This window comes from Bemisia tabaci, chromosome 8, assembly GCF_918797505.1.
Source record: "Bemisia tabaci chromosome 8, PGI_BMITA_v3".
NCBI lineage: Eukaryota > Metazoa > Arthropoda > Insecta > Hemiptera > Aleyrodidae > Bemisia > Bemisia tabaci.
The window spans coordinates 45,826,210-45,836,205 of NC_092800.1; the positions used below are offsets into that span (position 1 = coordinate 45,826,210).

A 9,996-nucleotide genomic window follows, 5' to 3' on the forward strand; every position below is an offset into this window, starting at 1 on the left:
AAATTGCAATACATCTGGTTGTATCAACATTTCAAGTCTCAACTCTTAAGAGCTAGGGTATTGTGTCCCGTTGAAACTCTGCAGATTTTTCTAACTCAAAATGTGCTAATATTTTCACATCTTGACAACCCTGCGGTTCGGAGTCAAGCAGATTCTCCGAAAACCAGGAACGGGATAATTTTCAAAAGCTTAGCTCGGTTGTAAAAGGGGGAGGAAAAGGGGGGTGTGATTTTGCAAGTTTCACTGACTGAAAACAAATTGAACGTAATAACATGAAAGGGCCGTGAGCCTGACTACATTTTTTTAGCTGTAAAAGATAGAAAGGAATGCTTATTCTTGGAAACTTTCACACACCTCGTCTCAGACATTAATTTTGAATTGTAGATTCAGAATTGTGGAACTAAAAATCTCATAATGTATGCTTCCCTCTTCATTATTCTTTTGTAGCCTCTTTTTGTTATTTTGCATCAACGGTTGTTGAGAAAAATATATAAGTTGCTCCAGTAATTTTCCTGCTATGGAAGCATCGTAGAGGCTTTCCCCTGTCACAAACGAAAAACATTTGAGTTTTAACTGTTTTTTGCACAAAAAGACGCGGGTAAAATCGAATTTTCCTGGGAGATTAGTGTTTAATATAAAATAATTTAGCACCGTCGAAATGTCCAAACGGCATTTTTCGTTATCAAGAGGGCAGAGAAGAGTACCCTCTTAAAGAGAGAAAAACTAACCCATACGTTTAGTTGAGGCAAGTGACCCAATAGTATAACCTAAGCCTTTAGATGATACTGGGATTTTCCGGGTTTTCCATTAGTTTTATTTATTTATTTTTTGTTGCTTGATTCAACGCAAACTGTACCAAAATCAGCGCAAAATTTGATTAGGTTTAAGTTTCACTTCCGATATTTATTGAGAGCAACACGAGATTGAAAATATTTTTCTCAATGTGCGGACACTGTGTCCTTTAAAGACCTGTAGGTAGAAAAAAATGACGGACACTCCGAGTGGGAGTTGGTTGTTGCCAAATAAAAATTCAAGTTGCAATTCGAATTTTCGCAATGTTGAACTGCAGTTATAAGATATTTCGTCCAGGAAACAACGATAAGACCAAAAAAATGTTTTCCAGAATATGAAAGTACTCTATAGCCGAAGAGAGGTGCAGACAACAGGAAAAATGCACGTTTTTCTGCACAATCCTGACCCCTCCCCCCCCCCCCAACCGGGTCTCGTTTACAGCTAATGCAAATCGTGGAAACCGTCGACGCATCATTATAATACACATTCGTCGCGAGAATGCTAATCTCCAGGCATTAAACGCACACGCACGACCAAAAATAATAATTATTAATAAAAGTTATTGAATTTCCCTTGCAGTGGCGGCAAGGTCAGAGGTAGAGAAATATTTTTCAAGTGCATACGACAAGGAGGATTTCCTTTTGCTGCTTGGAGCTCAGTTCTCCGAGCTTTCCGCGATGAAGATCAACGTCGCGTTTTTGTTAGCGTGCATTTGCTCCGCATCCGCGGCTTCATCCTTGATTGGTAAGTTGCGTTACGTGCTTTGAACGTCACGTATTTAAACTTTTTTCACTGTTGAAATAAATGGATTGCATTTTGCAAAAAGGAACCATGGGACTTGCATTGCAATGTTGCTAAGATTTTGCAAATTCATACTTTTCGATAAAAGTACTAAAATCACGCAAAAATGTGGAATTTACATGATGATTTGCTTCTGAAATTTACAGTTTTTAGGGTGTAAAATAGAAACCGTTTAAAGATGATCAGGTTTTTCTTCCAAGACAAAAGAAGTTGCACAATTTTTGCAACATTGCAATGATTTTGGTTCCTTTTTGCAAAATGCAATCTGAATGATATTCTGCTCCCGTGTTGATGAGGACTCGAGTCAAATGATTCGTATAGGACGAGGACTTACGGCGAATTTGAAAGCGAAGGAAAGAAATTAATGTCAATGGGCCAATAAGCCTTGTGTTGTTTATTCAATACTCTGAAAGTACCAGGTGAGTAGATTACGCGGTGATTTATTCTGTATTTTTGGAACCGAAGTCTGGAACAGGCCCGTTTTTAAAAGGTCCAAAAACTCAAAGGGGTTTCAAACGCTCCGGGGTGGCGGGAAGAGGATGGCAGTGAAGTGCCACGGCAGTCAAATCGATATAACCTTTCATCTCTTACTGATGTTTCTTAAAATAAAACGTATTTCAAGGTGGAATTGTTGCTATTATAACCACAGATAATATGATTAAGATCGATTCTTTGATTCTAAAGTACATAGTTTCGACTTTCCTACGGTTTTCATATACAAGGTGTGGAAAAAACTTATTTGACAGAAGTCATAGAAACCCGTGCTCGCTTTTGATTGGTGCCGGATGACATCATTTGGTTCGGCACGAAATCGGGGCGTTCGAAATTTACGGAAAAGTTGCGTTTTTTCAACAGGGTATTTCTCGGTGTCTGAGTTACATTTTCGCGTTTTATTGTGCGCATTGTGTTCTACGCAGCATTTGCCTATATCAAAATGTATTCGCAAGCAAAAATTCTTTCATAGTTTAGTGACCCACTAAAGTAATTTCACACTGTCAAAAATCCCGGAGTGAAATCCGAGGTGCGTTTCATTCGAGAGCTTGTATTCCTCCCACACAACTGGTATGATGAATGTGAAGGGCAAAATAAGCTCTGGCGAGAAATTCACTCCGGTGTCACTCCGAGATACGTAACAGTGTCGAATCAAGTAGAATCCTGTATAGTTAATTTGATTCAAATAAAAGTTCAACTAAAATCAAGCACATGAAATGTGTCCCTAACTTTTGCGGAGCATCATTATGATACTATACTGATGCTAACAATTTTACTTTTACTAATGAAAATACATGTCTAAGGATATATTCAATAAATTTTACCTTTTATTCTAGATAAATGGGGCCGATGCAAAATTAGTGACCCAAATCTGAATGAATGCTTAAGTAAAGCATGTAAAAACATGGTTGTGGATCTAAGACCAGGTATGTACGATTTTTAAAGACGAACAATTTTTTTTTTTTTTTTTAAAAATTGAACGATATATTTTCCGCAATTGCATTGACCAATGGTGAACCATTAGAAACTGAAAACAAAAATTACTAAATAAAGGGAACGTGCTGATATTTGAAACAAAAAATCGGCGCTAGTTCAAGGCACATGCGCATCTGCAAATTTTAGTTAAAGACCTCTAACTTCAAAATTGTTTAATTTTAAGTTTCCATGTAATCGGAACAGTTGGTTTCAAGAATTTTAGGTTACAATTCTGGTAATAAGAAAAAAAATAGGCAAAAATAGACAAAAGTCTTTATATTTTGTGTCATTCGGTTTCAACAATCTTTCAATTCAGACGCTTTGCGCAACTTAAAAAGTGAGGTCTATAAAATGAAAAACGTCATCAATCTGAATTTCTCGATGACATCATTAGTCTGTGGATGAAATGACGTCGATACTTGACGTTGACAACGACTTCATCAATTTAATCGCTGTTTCAATGTGACGAAATGCAACTTTTTGAAATTTGGCAATAGTCTCGGTAAGTTTAAGTCTCTTACGAGAAACTATTTCCCTATACTAATACTCTGCGGGACTCTGCATTTTTCAGGAAACACAGAGCATGGGATTCCGCCATGGGAGCCGTTTCACATAAATAAGATGGTCCTGAAATCTGGAGGTAAAGGTCCGGTCAACATGGAGATGACCATGGAAGACACCACGTGTACCCATATCTCTGAATACTCCGATCTAGTTGTAGAGTAAGGCATTTTTTATAGGCACACTCTGTAATTCTTAGAGGTTTTTGTCTGCAAAGTGGAGTACCAATGGAGGATTGAGTCACATGGCGGCCAGGAGGTCTGATAAGGGGGGGGGGATTCCCCTTAAGTATACTTAATTTTCCTCTCAAAATAAATTGCTGTAACAGGCAGCTTTACCGCATGAGGATTTAAACACAGCCAAATATTCCCCTTTGAAACAATTAATTATATTAATAGTTTTGGACGTTTTCTTATAATTGTCTCTTACAATCACATCACATTATTCAAAGTAATTTAAGGAAACTCATATTTTGTCCAAAGAAATTTGGCTACGTCCAAATTTGCATACGGCCTTCCTCATCACTACCACAGAAATGCAATCTGTAATTTGCTTTTCGGTGATGAAACTCACCCTTCCGTTTGGTTCTTTCCTTTTACTGAAAACAGTAGAGCGTTATTTCCTTCCATTTGTACGGAATAATCTTAATAAGATATAATGAGAATTCAGTAAACAAAAAAGTCCCTGGACTAATTCAGACCCCCAACGCCTGTTCCTGTTACCTGTCAATGTCAGCCAACAGCATTTAATTTGCCGCAGTAAATCTCTAGCACGAGCTAGGACAAACTATTAAAATTTGAGAGTCGGAGAGACAGGGTGATCCAATATTTCCGCACAATTAGCACTAGTTCATCACCAATGACTCAAATCACAATTACAATTCACCAATGACATCAATTTAAATGAGAATAATCCATGCAGGGAGTGCAAACGTTCCAAAATCATGAGTTGAAAAACGGTGACTCCGCGAGTTTAAATGTTAGAGCCTAACACGGAGCGGAGCGGCGTGTTGCCGGCGCGAAACGCGCACTGCCGCACTGGCGCCTACAAACCTAAGGGGAGGGGATACTTCACGCACTGCGCCATGCTTGAAGTATCACCTTAGGTTTGTAGGCGCTGGCCCACAAAGTGGCACGACGCCTCAAGCGACTGCAATGCCAAAGCAATGTCAGGACTTTTGAACAAATTAAGGTAGAGACTTGAAATTTTGTGAGTGCTCCCAGGTCAAAGAAAATGACTTGTAGGACCCCTAAAAACCTTAAGGGTCCCTTTTTAAAAAGGAGTAAAACCCCTCAGGTGTCACAGGGGTGATGTGTTGTATCCCCTTGCATGTATATGTTTGTTTCCCATCCTAGATATAAGTTTTATTGTTACAGCGCATCAAATTTGAAGAATATGGTGTTGAAGATGAGGCTAACGATTCCTATAATGAACATCACAAGCAAGTACACAATGAAGGGGCAAATGTTATCGATACCAATCAAAGGAAAAGGGGACGCCAAAATGCATTTATGTGAGTACAAATTACGTTCTTAAAACCAAAGGGGCTTAACTGCAGCGTTGCAGAATTCTACACGATAACTTATTCCTTCATTTTATGTGCGTGAGGGCTTTGTTGATATGCTCACCAGAGTGTGCTCCAACCTACAGCTTGACCGAAAATTTCAATGTACGTTACGGGTTGTTTGTCGCCTTCTATTTAGTGGATAGGCAAAGCCAGCTCCTTCACAGCAAAATAGTTGCCTAGCCAACAAATACTACGGTTTATTGGCAGAAAGAGATGCCAGTTTTCACTAGATAGCTGCAGATACCGCTTTCTAGTGGAATGATGGACTTACTATTGTTTTGCTTAAAATGCCATCAATTTTTGCACACGTGGAGCTTGCTCAAAACTCTCATTTTAACATATAATAAGAATTCGGCTATTTTAGTCGAATCCATGGGCACATTTAAATTATTCTAATTTTGAAAGAAAATCAAATTTGAATATTTGCTCATTACTGCTCTCATTGGTGGCCTCTCCGTTGTCTAGACGCAAAGATCTAATTGTTTACTTTTATGTTCATTATTATGAAAAACGGAATGGTGTCTCCAGTTTCCTCTTTATTCGTCTCTCGAGTTAAATTTAACTCTCAAATATTATTTCAGCGGTTTTAGAATGAGAAAATCGACTGTATGCTGATTAATATTGCTAACTTTTATCATTCTCGACTGATTTATACTGGACATTTTTTTTAGCTGGACTGAAACTGGACATAATTCTGAAAGGCAAACCGCTCATGAAGGATGGCAAAACGTATTGGGAAGTCAATGTTTTTGAAGTAGTGTTTAACCCAACTAAGGCGAAATTTGAGTACACTGGTCTCTTCAACGGTGACAAAAAATTAGGTATGTAATGTTCCTTGTAATCAGTCACAAACTGAGCCACTTCAAAGAAAAAATACTAAAAATACTAAAATAACTATAGTTAGTGTAACCGTTCAAAACGAAAAAAATTGCGTTCTGTTGCTCAATTGAACCGACGGAGCGTTTTTCACCTTCAATTTAGTGGTTAGGCAAAACCAGCTCCTTCACGTCAAAATAGTTGCCTAACCGTACAAAGTGAAGGCGAGCACGTTTTGTTAATTATTTAGAGGCGCGGAACATCTTCTAAGATAGTTACTTGAGGAATGAAAGGACCGTACAACAACGGCAAATCGGGCCTAAACACGGAATCGCACGATTTTTCGGGATGATAGAGTGGTCTTCCCAGACACTCAAAACTGGTCATATTTTTTGCCTAACCCCCAGGGAAAAGGGGGGGAGAGGGGGTCAAAGTCAAAACCTTTAAATTAGCATTACTTCTTCAACGGTTTGTCGTAGAAAGATGGATCTTGGTGTCAAAAATTTCCAGAAAATGAGAGCTTCAGAATTTAAGTATGAAATTAATTAAATTTTAAATTTGGACCCACTTTTGGGGCATTTTACAAGGTCCCCCTTTCGTAAATTTTCGTTTTTTGAGACTTTTCGGTTGTTCGGCTTTGCTCGGATCAAATAACAAAAAAAACAATTTCAAATGAAGTAGTGCGTTTAAGCTGTAAAACAAGCCCAAGATGATCTTGGAGGAAACAATTAGAAGCAGAGTTATGGAGTCTTCAAAGTGACGCGGCGCGCGAGGATCCTTGTATGTTCCGAGTCTCTAGGTCACCTGCGCGCCCGGATTGCTGCAGGTTGCAAGTTTTTGTGTTTTTTTTTTTTGCTTCTGTAGTCATTTTTAACGTGAATCACTCAATGAAGATAAAAATAATCGAAATTGTTAATTTTACGGGAGGAGCGAGAGGGTGCTGTAGAGTATCAACCATTATGTACATCATTACCTATTGAACATTGCTGACGATGACGATTGCTGCTCTTATAATTTAGAAGAAACTGGACCCTCAGTTCATATATACATAATGCTCCATACAGAACTGAACCACATTTAGAATTTTAACCCATTGATGCACAAATTTTTGGGGGTACCCTAATTTTAAAATTTTTTAATGAGCTATAAGCTACGCGCTTGACGGAAATCACTTCGGTAGCCAAATAGTTTCTCGTAGAAGCGACGAGCAGAGCTTTGAGCTTCAAGTAAAGTCTCTGTTATTCTTGGGGGGCTATTTGAAACGCAAGTTAAAATTTTTTGACGTTAATCGTGGTGTACCTCCGCACCGATAGGCCCATTGTGTAAATTAAACAATTTTCGATGATTTTATCTTCATGAATGATTTACATGAAATGGACCTACAAAGCATAAACACAAAACTTGCAACTGCAGGCAATCGGGGGCGCGCAGGTTGACCTTGAGATCGGATCATACAAGGTTCCCGCGCGCCGCGTCAACTTTGAAAGACTCATAACTCCGCTTTATTTTGTTTCCCCAAGATCATCTAGGGTTTGTTTTAAAGCCTTAATCGCTCTACATTTCTTTTTTAAAATTGTTTTTGTTTTGATCCGTGAAAACCGAACAACCGAAAATCTCAAAAAACGAAAATTTACGAAAGGGGGACCTTGTAAAATGCCCCAAAAGTGGGTCAAATTTTAAAATTTAATTAATTTCATACTTATATTCTGAAAGCTCTCATTTTTCTGGAAATTTTGACACCAAGATCATCTTTCTACGACAAACCGTTGAGAAGTTATGCTAATTTAAAGGTTTTGACTTTGACCCCCTCTCCCCCCTTTTCCCTGGGGGTTAGGCAAAAAATATGACCAGTTTTGAGTGTCTGGGAAGACCCTCTATCATCCCTGAGAAAATCGTACGATTCCGTGTTTAGGCCGATTTGGCCGTTTTGTTGTAGGGTCCTTTAGGATTTTCAAGAGAGGCTAAAGAATATTTTTTTCCGTTATAACCGATTAGAAATTGTACATTTAAACGGAAAATGTATTGAAAATGAAAAATCCATATTCTAGGACTTACATACTTCACTTGTCTAGTTCCTCATTCAATCATAGGCTGATTCTGGTGGTTAAAGTTGTCCAAATATTCATTAGTTTCCTAAAAATATAATTTTTACCAAAAGAAATGTGGCAAATACCGAATGTTCATGCGTCGTTTTTCCTCAACGAAGCAAAAATAACGAGTTGAGATAGCATCTTCTTCAATGTGTTCCCTCATTAAGTGCGTTTTCCTTGGCTGATTAACATGCGTTTCTTGTCAAGGTGAGGCGACGAACAAAGTGCTCAACGACAACTGGAAATTGATGAACAAGGAATTCCAACCTTACATCAGCTCCGAGTTCGGAAAAACGGCGATTCCGATTGCCAACGCTATCACTCAGATGGAGCCTTTCGACGAGATGTTCCCGAAATGAACACGAAAAAAGCTCCGCAAATCAGGGATGATCCACGGAAGCTGAGATCACAGAAGTTATTGCCGGCTCCAGAGCGAATTGCCACCGCGTCAAATAAAGAACAAACTTTCAACTTGCATGAAATTGAGGACTTTGATGCGAAAAGAGCGCTTCTCAGTTTCAGTCTTTTAAAATTGGACTACATTTTTCAATAAGAAATCACAGTTTGTGGCTCACACATAAAAAACCTATCTACATAGGGAAACTAACACGAATGTTGTATCTCTAATGAGCTATAAATCGTAGTTCCCAAATGCAAAATGTGGTCCAATTTTCTTTTACATTTTTACTCCCTCTGGGAAAGCGGGCTTGGAAAGGGATGGAAATTATTCCTTCCCAAATAATATTTTCAGCACAAATCTCAAACTCCATTAACGCGTCGCGTAGTGCTCCTGCAAAAAAAAACGTTCCTCAAAGGCGATTCTGAAAGCAGGTAAATGCTTTTTCCGCACCCAAGTCCTTAGTTACCCTGAGATACTTTCAACCCTTTACGAAGTATTGCTGTATTTTAGTTATCATAATCAGTTTTTGTGATTTTGAATAAAATCTGATTCTCATAATTTTGTTTCCTGTTGAATAAAAAACATACCTGCAACTGTGATAGTGCTTCATTGCTTTAATGTATTCTCCTAATATCTCTCACGCATAACAGAAAAATCAAGAAACTTTTTTTGATAGTTTGAGTCAGTTTGGCAACCTTGAAATAGAGTTACGTTCCTTCATGCGGAAATCGACGAATTAAGCAGCATCATTCTTAATTCAAGAAAAAATCTCTCTTAGCGGCAAATCTAGGATTTCTTTTTTTCGGTGCAAAGAGCGAGCTCAAAATAGCTGAAATCGTGGCCTTATTTTTACGGTGGTGATGTGTGGATCTAGAAACTGAGGCTCTGCCTCAACTCCAGCTCGTGAGAGTTTTTTCGGAACTGCAATTTCTGGCTTAGTTCACAAACAGCGTATGAACAATTAGTTTTCCCATGGAGATAAGTGTGTTTACGGACAAGTCAGGTTTTGTAGTTCCTTATTGGAAAACGAAGTCAATCTCATCCTCTCCTTGATGCCATACTGAGACCTCATCAAACCTCCTCTAATCCAATGTGAACCTTGAGGCCTTGCCGGCTCCGTAAACGGACTGTTAACTTGGTTACGCGCAGATTCCTCGCCGTCGGACGCCATTCTCCTCCGCGCTAAGTCAAAACCACCTATCTCCCGCGGAAATTTTATTCACATACGCGGCTTCCTCCCAACGCGGCTGTATTATTTCTAATTAAGACGGATAACCGAGCGGTAGCTTTCCGCGAACCCTGGGACAGGCCGCGTGCCCCCACCCTCCCACACCAACCCTCCGCCCACCCCCATGAATTGCAGCATGGTTGCCACGCAAATTGAGCTGGAAACCAAGACATTCCTCGCAAATGCGCTTATTGAGGTAGTTGACCCTTATTTAAAAGACTCGGATCGCGCACGGTAAGAAAAAGCAACCGGTATTTTGTGGGTGGTTTTACGA

General features: G+C 39.0%; 1 protein-coding gene across 1 annotated transcript; it reads left to right on the forward strand.

Annotated features, from left to right (window-relative positions):
* The first annotated feature begins 1,376 nt into the window (after positions 1-1,376).
* On the forward strand, positions 1,377-9,093 carry LOC109043037 (protein takeout). The gene is made up of 6 exons (XM_019060065.2): positions 1,377-1,536; positions 2,922-3,011; positions 3,632-3,782; positions 4,998-5,134; positions 5,860-6,009; positions 8,302-9,093. Exons 1-6 carry the CDS (start codon positions 1,470-1,472, stop codon positions 8,451-8,453), a joined length of 747 nt encoding a protein of 248 aa, XP_018915610.2. The 5' UTR covers positions 1,377-1,469; the 3' UTR covers positions 8,454-9,093.
* Positions 9,094-9,996: the final 903 nt, after the last annotated feature.

Bases quoted from the DNA above. Each gene is read 5' to 3' on its own strand.
- LOC109043037 (XM_019060065.2), top strand. From the start codon at position 1,470: ATGAAGATCAACGTCGCGTTTTTGTTAGCGTGCATTTGCTCCGCATCC. The intron at 3,783-4,997 runs GTAAGGCATTTT...TTATTGTTACAG, and splicing joins TACTCCGATCTAGTTGTAGA to CGCATCAAATTTGAAGAATA. The intron at 6,010-8,301 runs GTATGTAATGTT...TTTCTTGTCAAG, and splicing joins CAACGGTGACAAAAAATTAG to GTGAGGCGACGAACAAAGTG.